We start from the raw sequence: 18,409 nt of genomic DNA, 5'->3' as shown, positions 1-18,409 counted from the left end.
TTATTTCATGGCAGCAGCTGTTCCACTTCATCAGTTTTAGCCACTTCTGCTCACCACCACTACAGATACCCTATGGTTGTCCCACAATCATCACTTCTTAGCTTTCAAGTCCAAGATTTTACAAAGACTTCTGCAGTATCTTATAAGGTAATACATATGTAATGGGTTAATGTAGCATTGTGGTCACTCACAGTAATTTTCTTTCCACAGCTGGAGTTGATTCAGCAAAATAAACGGCAGCTGAAGTACAGGGGTGTCTGTAAGTTCCAACAGTACACTGCAGAGGCTCATATGGTGTGGGAAGACACACAAAGGTGAATATTCATATGTGCTTGATTCAGCTTTTACAGGTAACAAAACTGTCACCTCAATGACACCTGCTTACTGGGGGATTTTTGACTAGGTTTTGTCCATTTTCCACACTGAATGGTTTTTCCACAGTATACAGCCAAGTATTAAAAGTAGTACATAAAGAATTTGCTTTCTTATGCATATTTGGTTTTTTTCCATTTGGTTTCTGCTTCCTAAACAAGAAAGAATTTTGATGGTCTAAGCTGTGTGAGGTGCCCCTGCCCTCACAAAGGCAAAGATTTAGTTTCAGATAAGCATTGCTGAAGTGAGGGGCATAGCTTTAAAGCTCGGGAAGAGTGAAGTCCATCCCTCTGCCTCGGGGGATGGGCCCTGAGAGTCCGGGAAGAATTGCACCACCCCAGACCCTCGTGGGGTGGCAGCCCAGGGTGTTCTGAATAGGTTTGAGGCCCTGGGGTTTCTCCCTTGCTATGTTCCTATTAAACCCCGACCTTAAACTCCACCCTGGTTTTGTCCCATAGAGCCCACCACCCTGCCTCTTCTCGGGGCTCTCTGTCTCTGGATCTAAGCTGAGTTTGTTCCTGCATTGAATAAATGGTTTCCTGAGCTTAACCAAACAGAAGCCCGTCTTCTTGGAGTCCCGTGTTGTCCACCAGTAACTGTAGCTTCCCTGGACATGATCCTGCAGCCCCGGAATGCAACAAGCTGCATGCCATTATAGCCAGTAGTGCTGAGCTAAGCCTATGTGGCTTAACATAACATTCACACAGAAGTTTCTAGAAATCCACATTCCACAGTCATTATTTATTCCAGAAACAAACACAATTATGTCTCACTAAATAGTAGCTTCAACAGATTTCCTATTTGCTGAATCTGACAAGCTTTCAGACCTTTGCCCCACACTCATTTTTGAGCAAGATCCTCAGTCTTGACACATCTTTCCCTAAAAATGATTCACCAAGATAATGTAGGTTTGTTGTTCAGATTTAAACTAGTGCTGTTAATCTTAGGTTGCAACTGGCAGTAAAGCAACACGTGTCTGGTTTAGGGCAAAACAAGCATTATTCCACAAATCCAGATGACAGGTTCTTCCTAGCCCCACTCTGCCACTGAGCAGAGGACAGTTCCCACTCATGCAACTCTAGTGCCACCACACTCCTGCTCCAACGAGAAGCTCCAGTTCCAGGCACTTGTCTCCACAATTCCCACACACATTCACAGCAATTGTGGTGTCAAGTTTGGAGACACAGCACAAGAGGAAACAAAGAACATCCATATAGGAAGGCAGGGCTCTGGAATCATCCACTTGTCAATATTAAAGCTGCAGCAGAAGACAATTTAAGTAAACTCTAACAGTAGCATCAAAAAGACCGATACCACCTTGAAAGACAAAAATTTATGATTATTTTCAAATTTAATGGTCACAACAGAATAATCTGAGCTTTGAAAGAACAGCAGCATTTAAAAACAAACCCATGTTTCTTTGCTCACAATTCTTTTACTCTTACCAAATTATATTTTTACATTAATATTTTAAAAGTTACAGTAGTTGACCTGTTTCTAAAAGACACTGATAAACTATTTTTTGCCATTTGGGTAGTTTAAATTATTAGGTTTTTTTTTTTTAATGCCTCCTCTGGGCTCGCATTAAAAAAATTGTCAGGGACTGCATTTACAGTAGATGTCAAGTTTAATTTTGTTAATTCCACACATCTGCCTTTTAATTTGACTTCCATTTTGAGTGCAAATGGAACATGTTCACATATAAACCTTTCTATAATTAAGGTGAGTGTCACTTTTGTCAAGTGATTAAAAACATTATTTTAGGTTTCAAATTACTGTCTTTTCACTAGCATGACAAGTAAAATTGGAAAGCTGTAATAACCAGAGTGCCAATTTCAGTGCAATGAAATTATTATGTTACACTACTCAGAGAAATATTTAACAATTGTGAAACAAATCATTAACAACTTTCTAGTTACATTCTCCTATCTGCTCAAGTTAAAGCGGTCATCTGAAATACATGTCAACAGGGTTCTGAGTTCTGCATATCATGATTTCCTAACAACACTAAAGGTCTCTCTTTAATCTCTTTCTTCTTATCCTTTTGCCCTTTTCCTTCCTTAGTCCAAAAAGGCGAAGGAAAAAAACACCCCAAACTCCACCCCTACTTCACACTATGGAAAAATAATTGTGGTGAATCTACATGATAATTCACTGCACTCCTCCCAAGGAAACTCTTGGGATTTAAAAAAAAAATGTAAAAGGAATTTACACAGTCTATTTTGTTTTTATGGTTCTAAATTTGGACTGTTTTGGGTTTGGGATTTTTTCCCTAGAGAAGGCTTAAAATACTAAAACATATAAATTCACACTAAAAATATTTTAAATAAATAGGGTAACGTTAATTAATGCTAAGAGTTAAGAAGTCTGGCCAATGAAGTTTTTCCTAGATATGTGCAGTATTCCTGCCGATCCCCCCTGGTAACAGAGGCTGGAAACCCTCTGTTGCAAGCAAGAGTCCATCTGTCTCCTCTCTACCACATCTCCTTCCACTAATGCGCACTCTGTACGTCAAATGGCTTAATTATTCAACAGTTGCATTAATGCAAGCACAACCAAGTCTAACTGTACTGAGTTTGGGTTTTCCTGCTGTTCCTCACACTGCATGAAACAACAAAGCTTTTGGGATCATTTTCCCATACTCTCCTCCCTACTCCCCCCTACCTCTATACAAAGGCAGTCTAACGGATTAGGCTCTAAGGGATAGGTGACAATTTTTCATCTGTATTCACTATTAATGCAGTTTTGACTATTCCTGAAACTCATTTTTAGAAGTGAAAACATTTAAATGAAAATACATGCTAACATTTTCTTAAAATATGTAGCATTATAGTAACTAGGAAGATTTAAAGTTATTATATGCATTACATTGATTTTAGTATTTATCCAGAGAACAACAAAATCCCTTACTAAAACTTTACTGTTTGCAATAATCAGAATATGATTATACAACTTGTAATATAATGAAAAGTAAAAAAATATGTTCCATATTTTTGATACAACTGGGTTTTTTGCAAAGAAAATACTGATTTTCTGATTAACACTTACAGTTCTATAAGAAATGGTAAATATTTTCAGTGTCAAACTTCCTTCTCAAGTGAGCAGAGTCAAGAGTCAAGATTATTTTTCTTCCTCTCTCACACCTGGCTTTGCCACCATTGCTGATCATTACATGAAATTAGGAAGTGAAACGTTTAATTTTAAACTGACCTTCATTTTACTAACCTTTATTTCCATTGCTAACAGCTACTGTATTATATAGCAGAAGTATCAGCAAGGGACAGAAAGTTTCATTCCATATAACCTTTTCTTGAGCGGCTCAAGTACTTGCTGTGAAAAACAAAGGGGCTACCTTCACAGATGCACATTGTTTCTGATAACATGCTTGCATTAAAACCCACTCTGAATCATGTTCTAGTTAAAGGATGTCACTGTTGGGAACGGCGAGAAGAACGACACAGACTCTCTTGTGGAGTCGAACTGGAGAATTTCTCCCGGTTCATTACCTCAGATCTTTTTTTATAGACTGGTACATGAAAGTACAGAAAAGTAAAACTCTTATTGGTTAGTAAACTAACACATCACCATCATTGGTCAGTGGGGTTCACCACCCCTTGACTTTCTCTTGCAAGAAAACAAGGAACAGACAAACAGCACCTGCAAGGCTGTTTTCTATCTCTGAGGATTGTTTTAATTCCTCCTTGTGATTTCCCAGGTCACTTTCTCAGGCAAGACTGAGAAAGTTATGCGGCCTGCTATTCCACAGGCACCATGCTCCCTGCTTCATAGTTAGCATCCATAAAGGGATACTGAATTTTGGACAAAATTAAAATAATCACTTGAGCATCTTGTATAGCAATGGGAAATAAGAGATGCAAGCCCCACTTTCTACTACTTCCTTGAATATAAGAGTGACATACTCAAACTCATCTTTAATATAAAGTCCAAGGAAGTGATCCTTTTCCTTTGTAACAATCCATATTGACTTGTATCCAAGCTAATTTATTTATTTGGACAGAAAGCAAGACAAAAAGGTAAAAGCATTTTGGATCATCTTAGATGACAGAAACAAGGCCAGGCTTGACAGGATTGCCTAAGGTGATCTAAAGTGAGAGAATAAAGTAATCCCTCTACCTTGAATTCAAGCCAGTGAGATAATCTAGACTGTTCTACATTCAGCCCCTGGATAAACAGATTACATCTATTTCAGGTTTTTCTGGTGCAAAACAGTGGCAAAGGGGAAAGAGGGGGAAGCCTCCAGAATCTTTAGCACATGGAAAAGAAAGGTCTGTCCTCCTATATGGTTCAAACCAATGAATGTGCTTAGTCAAGAAACTGTTACTGTGTATGTCATTTGTGGCTACTGTTCAAGCAGCATCTTAACTTTTTGCTGCAGGAAACTAAAAACTTTATCTAAAAGTTCTTGTCACCATTTTTTTTCTTTTTTTTCAATGCTAAAGAAACCTGATTCCACTAAATGAACTTTAAGAATCATTAGCTTTGCTTTGAGAACAATTTCTACCACTCCAGCTCCTAATATTTATCTGTATGGAAATTTCTCTCTATACATGTTGTTTCTAATAAAAACATGCAGGCAGAGTTCATGGATACTACAGAAACAGTTGTATGGGACATATTTTTAAAACTATTTCTTCATACTTTAAGAGCTATGCTTTTGGAAGGTAGAGAAGAAATCTCTAATACTAAGCTGTTCTTCCACTGTAGTGGTAATTTCAGCTCAGCATCCCTTCTGCCAAGCAATGAGCATCTGCCTACTCCTGGAACTTAAATCTCCATTACACTTATTGCCCAACTTATACCATTACTAAAAAAAATTATATAAAGTTTATTAATATAAACACTATTTTTTAAAGAGCCTCCTGTTTAAAGATAACGCATTATTGTCTATGATCTTTACAGGGAGGACAAAGTGGAAAAAGATGGGTTATTGTCTGATAAACAATGATTACTTTTCTTAAAATAAATCCATTTATTTTTCTATGGAGATACCACACAATTTCATAGCAGTGGCTGTGTCCAAAACAGTTAGTGCAATCTTGATTTGACAGAACCGGCTTGAAAAAGAATAAATACAAAAACGATGCACAATGATACAGTATCTGCTTTGGAAAATCATGATAACTTCAAACAGCAACCCCACAACAAAGAGTGAAATTAAGTGAAAGAGCACAGTTCTTGCAAATATAGAAGTGTCAAAGATATGAAGGTATAAGCTAAGATAAATTATATAAAATCTGGAATATTTTGGAACTGCACACTGCAGCAGCAGTCATTGAGCTTTATTGGTTTGCTTTTGCTAAACAACTCATCACATGTAAACAGCAGACAACACCTTCAAATTTTATACTAAGATATATATTTATATATATCTATATATATAAGATATATATATAAATATATAAGATATATATTTATACTACTTCAAATAAAATACTAAGATTTTTGTTTCTGTCATTTGATGAGTTGCTTGAAAGCAGCAATAAGCAAATAATTATTTTCAAGCAAATTCCTTAAAATCAGTAGTTTCTTCTAAACAGGCTGATAAACATATATTTAAATATATATCTGCAGGATATCTACTGAGAGTTAAACATATTGTGTGTTTATACCAATTTCACATATACATAAATATAATATATAACCACAAAATCCTGTACTTAAGTTTATTGCAGAAAGATTTAGTCATTAACTTCTGATCAACCTTTTAGTACTCTAGATTCCTCAGGCTATAAAATTCGTCATCCAAGAGTTTTGCATAGTTCTTTAATCCACTGGTAATATTATGTTGCTATTTGCTACTTGCAGCAAAAGTTTCAGCATTATTCCACTGAGGTTAAGATGCAACTGCTTTGGATGCAGTATTCATTGAATAGTGCATACCACAATCTAATAGATCCCAAATAAGCAACATTCCTCATCTAGATGAAAGTTACTTTAAAAATACTATACTAAAAACATAACTTTAGAATATTTTTATCAAGGACTGTACTAAATATAAAGATTGACTCTACTTGCCTTATTAGGCTGGGTTACAAATCTGAAGGAATACAAGTGGAAGAAGCCAATTCACATTATTTATCATAATTGACACATACTCAACCAGACTAAAAATTTATTTTCTCATTGTCCCTAGTGATAAAGACTGTTGTCTCTAAATGCAGTCAGTCATGCCATCTATCCTTGTAGAATTATTCTGGCAAATGAAATAATGTGGTTAAAACATATATATCCTTTTTACTACCCCTAAAAAAAAAAAGGGGGGGGTGGTGTTGGGAGGGTTGGGAGGGTTTTTGTTTGTTTGGGTTTTTTGTTTGTTTTTTAAATTTACTAGAAAGGAGGAAAAAAGCTGTAAGCAATAATGTAGTGGAAAGGAAAACCACACTGAGTTTCTCATCTGTAACATAAAATGTCACCTTGATTAAATATAGTGCTGTAACTGCTATCATGGAATCCAAAAAAAACCAAAGCTAAACAGAAAGCCACTACAAATGATTTCTCATCTACTGTATTAGCAGCATAAGACCATCAGCATGAAAGCAGGTTCGGGCCAGGGAGGAAGGGAAAATATATACCAGCATATCAGTACATCAGCATCACCTCAGTCCCTAAGAAGGTTGTGAGCAACGAAAAGAGATTTACCAAGTGCAAATCACGTCTGGCCAACCCAGTGGCTTTTTATAGTGAGGCCATGATGCAGAGGACAAGGGCGAGGCCTTAGGTGATGAGCACTTTGCCTTTAGCACAATATCCCACAGCTTCCTTATCACTAAATTGGTGAGGTATGGGCTGGATGAGTAGATGAAAAGGTAAGTGAAAAATGCTGGATGCAAAGACATGATCAGTGGTATAGAGTTCAGCATACAGACAGTGACCAGGTGGGAACCTTCACTGATGAATACAGGACTGATGATGCCTGAGCAATGTGGGTGATGTGACACATTGAACTCTCAGTAAATGGGTGCACAGAATCTTAAAGCAGGGTGAGCGCTCATTACACCACAGGGTTTTGAGGTGTGTCAACTGGCTGGAGAAAGGGGTTGACAGGAACCTCATCAAGTTCAACAAAAACAAGCACAGGTTTGCATCTGGGGTGGACCAACCCTGAGCCACAACAAAGTGTGGGGGCCACTCTCTCTGAAGCAGCTCTGCAGAAAGGGACCGAGGTGGGCTGTAAGGTGAACATGAGTCAGCAGCATGCCTTGCTAATAATACCAAAGGTGATATTATACCCTCTATCAGCAGAGGTGTCACCAGCAGAGACAGCAAAGTGAACCATCCTGTCCATTTGGACATCCCTGAAGTCGGGTGTCCAGTTCTGGTCTTCCTGTTACAATACAAATCTATCTGGAAACTGATGTACAATATCCAATTCCACCACAAAGGTTTTTGTGCTAAAATAAAATGCATCCATATTATGAAGCCCCACACTGGCTACACTTGCCACCAAGGGTAGATTTAGAAAGCTTGTTGGTACTCCCAATCAACAATCTGACCCCCTTTTATATGACTGAGGAGTAACACAATTTTCCAAGTATTACCCCCTTCCCCTCCTCTCCCTGGTGGTCACCTTTGTCTTCAAAAATAAACAAGGGTAATAGTCTCTACACTCTTACCACCAAGTAATAAAGGGTATCTACTGCCTAAACACTGAATACTGAAGAAACAGCTACCAACACTGTATTCACTGATTTTGGCAGATTTGTTTTGTTCTTTTAATTCCAAGACCTCAGTGCCAGTATCATGAACTAGTTTCAGTTTGGACTCCTGCTTGCAATGATCACCCCTTCACTAGATCTGATTTCTTGCCAAAAATGATAGTTTCACAACAGTTCTTAAAACTATGTAGTGCTTTTTAATCAGCATCATAATTTACAAACTGGAAAATGGAATGAATATCAAAAATAGAACTCCAAAGATCAGAGTATGCACCACAAAGATTTTGTTGTCAGTACACAAATAACAAGTAGGATCCCAAGCTGCAAATATAGCTCATTTTTAAGAAACTTAACACCACTGACAGAATACCAGCACCTTCCTCTGGAGATCATGATGTTTTTCCAATGTTTTCTTCAAAAGTTTAATTTTTATGCAGTTCTCTGAGTGCCACAGGTTTTCTCTAGTTACAAAATACAAACTCTGATACAACTACTATTTCCCTAGAAATTCCCAGTGGTCTCTGAAAGTACATCTGAACTCCTACAGGGCCAAATTTCATATGAAGCATGCTTTCTGGATGAAGACAAAATAACCATGGAAACAGCTGTTATACAAAGTGACACAAACCTTTACAAAGCTAGAGTAAGCATAAAAAGTTCCTGTTCCTCTCAACTGTTTTTCTGGACAGAATATCACCCAGTTGCACAAAGTAAAGCAAGAGAAAGAGATTGGTTCAGGGTCAACAAGCTTTTCAATAGTCTGCGAAATTTTTATATATTGTGATCTCTTTAATAAGCAGCTGATGTGCCTAACTCTTCACAGAGTGGACAGTGCCAACACAGAAAATCAGCACTCTGATTTAGCTTTTAATCAGCAAAAAAGCCCCTGCTTAAGAGGGAGAGAAATTGCTTAAATATTATTGTCCTTTTCCAATGGGACAAATGTAATGGGAATGTAACAGAAACAAATGAAACCTTTCCCCTTCATGTATTTAATATTACCCTTTTCCAATACCTTCAACAGTCCTTACTGCTTGTGTGCTTTATGTGCTTGCTTTCCAGAGATGTTTGGCTCCCCATCCCTTTTGGGAAGGCTCGCTTGCTCTGTGCATCTCTTTCACAATCCTTCCTGCACTTTTGCCTTTTCCTGAACACCATTACTGAGAAAACTGCTGTCTGCTGCTTGCACAACCCTGAGAAACTCCACAAGTTTCACTGAATGGTTTGCTCCAGAACACTGTGGACAGCACTGCAGGTAAGTGTAAGTAAAGTAAAGCCTCCTACAACTTCTTCCAAGATTCTGCTCCATGACATCTGTCCATCTCTATGGAAGCAAAGAGGCTGTTGAGTATTCTAGATGAATCTTTTAGCCTCAAGTAGTCATCTCCTTCCTCATACAAAACCTGGGCCCAGAATCAGCATGTCAACTAGTTCCTGGGTATCTCCCAGGTTCACATACTACCTCTCTCATGAAGACACAGAAGAGGGAAAGCAAGTGTAAATACCTACAAATAACATTTACATAAAGGGACACTTCTTTGAACTTGCTGGAATAGTTCATTCTCATATAAGGGCATGGAATATTTCCAACAGATTTCAATGAATTCAGGGAGGAAGGAGACCACAGAAATGGTGCATCAACTCTTACCACTTCAAGATTATAGACTGAAACTAATTATAGATTAAACTAATTGAGTCATTTGAATATCCGGCTCCGAGGGCAAGTTTAAAGAAGATATGTAAAAACTTCAATCATTGCCACATGGCCAAGAACAAAAAAAGAAACCTAACTGGAGCTACCAAACCTTACTTGTATTTTTTTCTAAAGGCAGAGATGCATTGAGAAGTGACAGAAGGAATAGTGACATTCCCTGTTTTCAAAAGTATAGGAATTATTTTGGATACTGACTCATTTTAGATCTACACAGAAGGAAATGCAGACTAACACTATGCACTTCCCCAGCACCAAACCATGCAGCTGTTGATTTGGCAACTTATCCTGTGTTCCCACCCTCATATCCCTCCACAAGACTGGTTCACCAAGGCAAAAGAATTCTTCATGCAGTTGCTACTTAGCTGCTAGACCTGAAACAAGAAGCTGTCAGACCAGCTTGTGTCTGGTGGAGGGGAGAAAACCACTTTAGTAGCAGCCAAACTAGATCCAGTGAAGTCAAACATGAAATGGCATTCCTAGCATCTTAAATGCCTTTATGCATGGATGACATCTAAAGAAAAATATATGGCCATTCCAGTGACAGGAGCAGGAAAGGAAAAATATATAAAGAAGATAATAATGAAGAGTGCAATACAGGAGAGAAACAAAGAACGAACAAAAGAAGAACCACACAGACAGCAAGGTGGAAGCATTCATAGACCAACCCAGGTACACAACTCTCCACAGGAATAATGCAGCTACTTTTATCACTGGAAAACAAAAAAACATTTGGCATAATGCATCAAAAAATAGAGAATAAAGGAAATAAAAGTTATGGGCAAATCTAGAGAGAAAAAAATAAGACTACAAGCATCATACAGAGATTGTTAAAATAGAAAAAATATTTCAAACAAAAAAGATGCCAATAAATAAAGCACAATTAAAAGAAACAGTGATTGGCAACAGCCAACCATCATTAATTGGACAATTCAATAAAGAAAAATATCCAATAAAGTAATTGAAGAGCTTAGAAACATTCACAGACATATATTTTGCTGTTGGTATCACTACTGCTAATTCATAATCTTCATAACAATTTCTAGGAAGCTGCAGTAGGGCAACTGCCAACTGAAAGACAGAAGACTGGTACCATTTAAAGCCTAGATCTTAAAAACAACATAAAGAAATAAATATAAAATTTATTTCAAAGTTTAAGCACACATGCAAGTCAAGCACAAAGCACAAAAGAAGAAATTAAATACACAGTTGTAAGACCATAAAGCAAGGTAACAGTATAATGTGCTCATATACACAAAGGATTAAAAATTATTTAGAATTAAATTATTTTTAACACACCGACTATACACAACTCAATTTAGAAAAAATGCTGACTGTGAAGAGAAAAACTTTGGTAAGTGTGGAAATTTTTAATTAAGCCTTATTCTCCTAGCCCAATAAATACCCTCTAATAAAAAAATTATAGTCACATAAACCAATTTGTTCTCCAGAATAATTTTTTAATTTTATAGAAGAAATAAACAAGCATAAAAAATAATTACCATTTCATTATATGTAGCATTAAATTAAATTTTTAATTCAGGCATTAAATCACAAGATTTAAGACTTCCACAGTATATGATTCTACTTTACAAAGTTAAAGAAATTTCCATTTGGTAGCATTGTGTTCAAAAATACTAGTTTGAGTATACGAACTATAAAAAAAAGGCATTTTTCTTCCAAGTATGTTAAAAGAGGTTGGATACCTCAATCCCCAATAGGCTTCATTAAAAATTATCAGTAACAAATACACCAAGATATACTGGGAGGGGAAGTGTGGGGAATGGAATCAAAACCACTTGCATTTATTTTTAGGAAAAAAAAAATCACACAAATACAGATAAATACAGATGCAATTTCAAGCACAAAGAGTTCCCTCAATTAATAACAAATATATATATATATTACTGTTCCCATTATTTTCATGGTATCACAAAAAATCATTCCATAGGCTTCAGAAAAGTAAGCTGATACAACAGTGTGAAACACCATAACCTTTGTGGAAACCCAACCTAAACAAAGTTTCGATTTATTATAACAGAGGTGGAATATAAAGGTTTAAGTGGGCCTCACACAGGAGAAAAGACTCAAGACTCAGTGATATCGCAGCCTGCACCAGCTCTTAGAACAGCAGCAGGGCAACAAGCAAGGCTCCCTGATCTCCCCAAGCCAGACAGTTCCAGGACCATTCTGACAATCAGCAAGATTTCAAAGCAATCACTCCTTCTACAGTAACACAGCTTGGACACTTGCTTCCCCAGGCATGTACATCACCAGATTTTCAACTCATTCATGCAGTATGGAATGCCAAATCCTGAATAAAGGGTGACTCGGAACACCATACACATTTGTTTCCCATTGCTTTTAGTATCACTTAAGAGGTATATGAGAAATCATCCCAGGTCTGAGGCACTGTTTCATAACTAACTGGACTGCTGCTGCAAAATTTTGCTATTCTAGATTATTTTCTGCTTGGTCTTGTATAACAGCACTGACTGGAAGCGTGGAAATGCAGGGAGCCCTACAGGATATGTAGCAATTCAAACTTCCTGCTCAAGTTCATTGCCTTACATCATAGAGATAGCCTAACCTGCACTGCCTTAGAGGCTCCAGCAGAAGTGCTGAGTAGTCATTCCCTAGAATTCCAAAAATATACTGATGAACAAGAATACATGATTTTACAATAGTGACATTTCTGAAATCAAAACATTCTGACACAAACAGATTTGATTCAAATAGAACCAGGATCACCTCTTTCCACCAAGAAGCATGCAATTAAGGGAAGAACAGCAAAGGGACAGACATGAAAGATTAAAAAAACATTGTAACAAAAGCTCAACTGCATTTAAGCAGTTAATACTCTTCATAGAATGTTCCCAAACTTATGAACATTTTCAGAAAGAAAATGCATGCAAAGCTCATCCTCCTACTCAGAACTCCTGTCACAATGGGATACTGAATTAAGCACTTCAGACATCAGTGGTACCTGTGAACTTTTAATTAGGCATATATGAGCCCTCACATGAACAAACACAGCGCTATTTTCACCTGTGAAACAAAGAAAAAGTTCTTGAAATTTAGTATTTCTGATTATCAAAAAATCCTTCCAAGTGAAATTGAAGAAAGGACATCATACAAGCCATCTGATGCATGAAGGGATTTAATGAGATTCAAACCAACAGAGATTATTTTATCTCCATCTCCTGCCAGCAACTAGTGGACTGGCAAACTGGTGAGGTTCAAATTAAATTAATCTTGTGCTCACTGTCTGAGAAAATAGGCAAAAGAGGAGGACTGAAAAGATTCCAGTGTCACCGGTAAAACAGCTTCAGAATAAACTAACTCTATCCTAGGAAATCCCTGATTTTTCTTAACATCCCACTTAAAAAAAATAGTTAAAAATCTGTGGGACTCTTGAAATGTTTTTAAAATGTCAGCACTAGAATACAGCAATGAATTTGGCTCACAGTCTTTTAACTGCAACACTGAGATCACATCCCATTCCACACAGAACACAAAGTCAATCAACATTGCATCTTCTTCAGAGTTCCATCTCCACTCTCTCAGGATTTTACAACTACTACTGTTTCAGAGCAATAATAATCTTTAACAGGTCCTCCCAAACTGTGACAGTCCAGGAATTGACCTCTTGTCCAAAACAAATGGCAGTTATAAAAGTAGTCCCCCTGGCTGAGCATACCTGTCATCTATGCTTACTCACAGTAAAAATAAACACCCACTTCACCTTAAACTTGTAAATCACAATCATGCTGTCACCATTTTGAGGTGTGATTCCACAGAAATTATGTAAACAAGTGCTCTTGTTCAAATTTGTCAATATGTTTACAACACGAAATAATGCCTTGTTTTATTAATTCAGAAATCCGACATTACATGGTGGGGGCATAAGAACAAGCATCAGGCCCAAGCTTACAATGCCTTCTACTTCACAAAGTTTCTCACTCAACATACCTGCAAGTGCCAACTGCAATTGATTGTGCTATCATTCCAGCCTTGGTATTCACAATCAAGAAATGGCAAAAATTGCTAGTGAGACTTCTAAATATTAATTCTTTCACTGTTGCAAATAACTTATATACAATATCAATGATTTCTCTTTTATAATAATAGCAATTCTCCCAATGCTAGCCCAAAGAAAACATGCTTTGTCATCTTTGTAAGGGTGGGAAGAAGAGACAACCATACTTAAAAGAGATAATTCCCTAGAGTGCAACCAGACAGGAAATCTTCATTTGGAGCTCCTTCAGCTATCTAACCAGACAAGCTATTACTCTTTTTGTTGAAGTAAGGAACTTCATGCTTTTCTTCTTCCATGCTGTTCGAGGAATGGTCCAGACTGACATTTTAGAGTTGTTGCAGAACTCTGCATTCAATCTCAGCATTTTAGGCCCAACTGTGCATTCTAAGAACAGTCCTGAGTGTTTGGATACTATCTTTTACTAGTAGCCAGAAAATATTTAAAAACAAGTACTTAGGAATATACGATAACTGTTCTTCGCAAAAGATTAGTTTTCTTAATTCTAGCATTTCTCATATACTTTCAACAGACACTTCATAAACTATGGAGTTATTAAAAGAGCTGTAATAGGAACAATTAGGGACACAACACAGACCAGCTGTATGGGAAACCACATTGAAAGAAAATACTGAAGGAGAAAGAGGCTTTTTACCTCCCATGGGCTTGCAACTAATGCTCCAGCTATGTCTCATCTAGCAAAACACTGGCACTAAAGAAAGCCCCAGCACATGAGTTTCACAAAAGGACAGGAAACTACTTTATTTCAGCACCCTGGTAAATACCTACACATTTGAAAATGACTCTACCAGGAGAACATAGTTCAGACACATAAAGCACCAGACCAATCTGCCACTGTATCAAGGAACAGAAAAAGTTAATGCTACAGTACATCAAGTAGTTAACTGCGTCCTGCATCTTTCAGAGCTGTACTTATATACTTTACAATGTGCTACTGTTGCAGAAAGGCTAATTCACTATTATTCTAGAGCAAGTTAAGCTGCTGAGTCAACCTTTATTCTTAAAAACCATGCTAATTTTCTTGGTTTTGCCCAGAAACAGTTCTCAATGGCTAGTAGTTACCAAAATTTAACAAAAAAAAAAAAAAGTTTTTAAACTGCTCTTATAAATAAAATGTAGGTTGTTTAATGGATAGGAAATACTGCATATAGTTAGTGAATTATCTTGACCAGTTGCAATAACAAGAAATACCAGCACATCAGAGCTCATTTAGTATGGTTCATTTGTAGTTGTGGATAAGAAAAAAAAGTTTTCCTACTTCATCAAATTTAAAAAATCTCAACTGCCACTAATACTGCAACTCTTGCTAAATTGAGAATTAAGTTGCCAAAAATTTAGCTGCTGGTAAATTCTGAAGTCCTTCCTAAGCATCTCCAAGCAGGTTAATGATTAGCTGGGGAGAAAAAAAAAAGGAACCTACTTTTCAGCTGAGATAAAGTGCTTTCTTCAGAGATAACACAGGCTGCAAATGCAGACAGCACAGGCCATCAATTTGAAAGACATCTAAAACTTCTTGTAAATTAAGTCAAAATCCTACTGAATGTTTATTCCATAAGAATTTAAGACACTAGTGAGGACCAAGAGTCAAAGCTGTAAAACACCAACTGCTTCCCTATAGTCCATGCAGTGCAGTTACCACCACACAAGAGGCAAGCATGACAAAGCCAGTTGTCCGAAAAAAACAAGAGAAAGACCACTGCAACTTGTGTCCATCATGACCTTGCCAGATGAGAAAGTGCTGAGGCAGTAAGTCACACGGGAACAGGCCACACTGGCCTGGAAAGCAGAGGAGACATCTGATGAACAAGAAAAGGGGAACAAGTGAAAAGGCACAGACTACGAAAATGATCATCACAGCAGGATTATAAACACATCTTGACAGAATGTATTCAACATTACTGCAGAAATATGTTTTATGGTGAAAAATTTGGAAATGGCATTTTCCAGCTAGGTAAATAAATGTATGTACTTGGCATCCAACAGCATGTGTTTTTAATACAACTAAAATAAGACGGGCAGAAAAGGCCACACAGAGTATTTTTTCCTGACAGGAAGCATGATCTTCCCCTGAAATTACTGATTACAAACTCCTAATCCTAACTGCGTTCACACAAAACTGAAACAAATCTGCTGGGGTCTGCATATATGGATACAGTCAAAGGATGTAGGAAACTGACCTTGAGAAACTCAAAACTGTGTTATTACATGATAACAATACACATAAAACCCGACCTGCCTTTCTTTCATTCTTAAACATATTTAATAAAAAATATTTTCTGTGTTTTTAAGTTATACAACTAGCAGCTATGGTAGAAAAAAATGGACCTAAATTTTTAATGGCTAAAAAAATATTTGCAGTGATTTTGGCCACTCTAGGCAGTAGCAAACTCAACAAGGCCACAAATATCCAGCGCCAAAAACTAGTGCAGTTTTTGCTTCTAATGTCAGTTCACCATACAGCCAATCGCCATTTCCATATACAAAGAAATAATGTATCAGTAGACTTGAAACAATCTGCACATTCCTCCAAAGCGTGGCAAGGGTTCATGGGTACGACTGTGCACAGTTTCCCCAGGCTGCAGTAGCTACCAAGTCACCACTGGAACACCCAGAAAAGTGCACTGGGAAAGGACTCCTCCAGTTCACCTTGGGTGGGTACTCCTGACAGCCTAGAGCTGTCCGACTGCCTGAAGAACTCCCCACAACTGCTTTCCAGGCAGGCAAAGCCTGCAATTTTGCTAGACTCCCTTAAAATTTAAATTCATCTCCTAGGCAAAGACCAAGCATAAAATACTTTATCTTGAAGCATCTTATCTACAAATAACTTATGTACAGGAACTAGAAGTGGGGAGCCCTCTCCTCCTGACACCAAGGATAAGTGTCATAACTGATCATCACACATGAAATCATTAAGCTTTACCTCAAAAAGCCAGTGGATTGTCATCCATACTGCAATTCACAGAATTCCAACGCTGTTTAAAAAAAAAAAATTCAGTTCCAAGATAAAGTGTCTTGGATGGGCATACACAGCCACCATCAAAAGGAACAAACAGTCCAGTAGGAGGCACCGACCCAGAATGTTCTATGCTACTCTTAAAATAATCTAAATTACTATGGCTAATGCTTATGGCATAACACTCACCAACTCTCTTTAATGCAGCTTATTAATCCTGACCACCCACTAAATACTCTCAACACAAAAATAGGTCATATATTTTTACAGGTTTAACTCATTCTGCAAATTTTACCGTCCTGGGGAAATCTGAGAGCTCACGGCTCGATAGAACTGCTTTCTTAATGCCCTGAAACTTTGAATTGATGTAAATTAAAACGTGTAAGGTACTGTTTAATATCATTCAGGAAACCAAAGCTGAAATGTTCAGGTGTTGTAAAGCAAGCCTCTAGCCTGCAAGACTTAAGACAACTCACTTTAGTATGAATAACGTCCACTGTAGAATAAAATGACAAATTATAAAACACGGGTAACACAGTCATTGTGTTGCACAAGTACCTGCACTCAGGACACCTTGCTCACATTAAAAATAGAAAATCAATTGCTCTTTCTAGACAAAACAAAATACGGGGTAAAGTCTAATTTCCAGCAACTGGAAAGCACTGCTAGATTCCACCTTTTAGAATGCCTTTGGACACAGCAGACCTTTATAGCCCACGCTAATCCTCAAGTAGCCGCCTGCCTCACAGCCGAGCTGCTTCAGAACACAAACCCTTCACTAGGCAGAGGTGAACCGGGTGAACCAACTTCTCAGGATTATCTACTCCACAAACTCTTGCAAGCATAGCCGAACCGCTCGGCTTAAACCCTCCAAGAAGACAACAAACACGTTCCCTTTACGAAGCCACCGCGGAGAAGGAGGCCACAGGGGCTGAAGCCGGAGCGGGTGTGCGGGCCCAGGCGGGGGCATCTTCCCGGCGCAGCCCAGGGCCCAGACGGGTTCCCCTCACCAGGTGCGCTCCGCTCCTCCAGACACGGGCCCGCCGCGGGGGCGCGGCCCCACGGGCCCTCGCCGGGCCGTCTGCGGACCGCGTCGGAACAGAGACCGGGCCCAGCTGTCGCACGGAGGGGGCTCGGCGGACCGGGCTCCGCCGCGGAGACGGAGCGCCCCGCTCCCGGCCCGCCCTGCCGGGAGAGGAGGGAGGCTGATAAGAGGAGCCCGGCGCTGCCCTGGGCGAGCCTCTGCCCTCCACGGCCAAGGGGGAAACTGCCAGCCACCGAGACAACCCGGAGGCCCAGGCTGAGGGCTGAGCCGCGGCACTGAGCGCTGCCCGCTCGGGCGGACAGCGAGCCGCTCCCCGCGCTCCCGCACCTCGCCGGCAGCGCTCTTACCTCTGTTAACATTATTACCCCGCTGCGCTGCGGCGGCGCCTCGGCGGCTCTAGCCCCGCAGCATGATGAAGCCTGGCGGCCGCGCGGAAAGCTACCCCGCACCCCGCGGGGAGGCGAGGCGAGGCGAGCGCCGCCAGCCCCCGCCGCCGCCGCCCCGCTCAGCGCCCGCCCGCCGGCCCCGGCCCCGCCGCCGCCCTCGCAGCCCGGTCCGGAGCGGCCGCCATCTTGGGACGGCTACGTGCGCCGCC

General features: G+C 39.1%; 1 protein-coding gene across 6 annotated transcripts in view; it reads right to left on the bottom strand.

Moving 5' to 3' along the window:
• Positions 1–18,409, bottom strand: part of SNX13 (sorting nexin 13) — a 114,123-nt gene that overhangs the window by 48,097 nt on the left and 47,617 nt on the right. Inside the window, exons 1-2 of one of the 6 annotated variants that reach the window (XM_086855103.1) lie at positions 17,780–18,091; positions 16,737–16,788 (exon numbers count right to left, since the gene is read on the bottom strand). The exons of 2 other annotated variants lie outside the window; for them this stretch is intronic. In XM_086855103.1, coding sequence (XP_086711229.1) covers positions 16,737–16,760 — 24 coding nt within the window. In that variant the 5' untranslated portion in view covers positions 16,761–16,788; positions 17,780–18,091. Of the gene's footprint in view, positions 1–16,736; positions 16,789–17,779; positions 18,124–18,161; positions 18,394–18,409 lie in introns of those variants that run through there. 3 more of the 6 variants (XM_086855113.1, XM_086855127.1, XM_086855124.1) reach the window with 3 other exon arrangements.

Source organism: Cyanistes caeruleus, chromosome 1 (assembly GCF_971803275.1).
Source record: "Cyanistes caeruleus chromosome 1, bCyaCae1.hap1.1, whole genome shotgun sequence".
Classification (NCBI taxonomy): domain Eukaryota; kingdom Metazoa; phylum Chordata; class Aves; order Passeriformes; family Paridae; genus Cyanistes; species Cyanistes caeruleus.
Note: the sequence above shows the minus strand (reverse complement) of the source record. Positions and strands in the feature narration are given on the sequence as shown.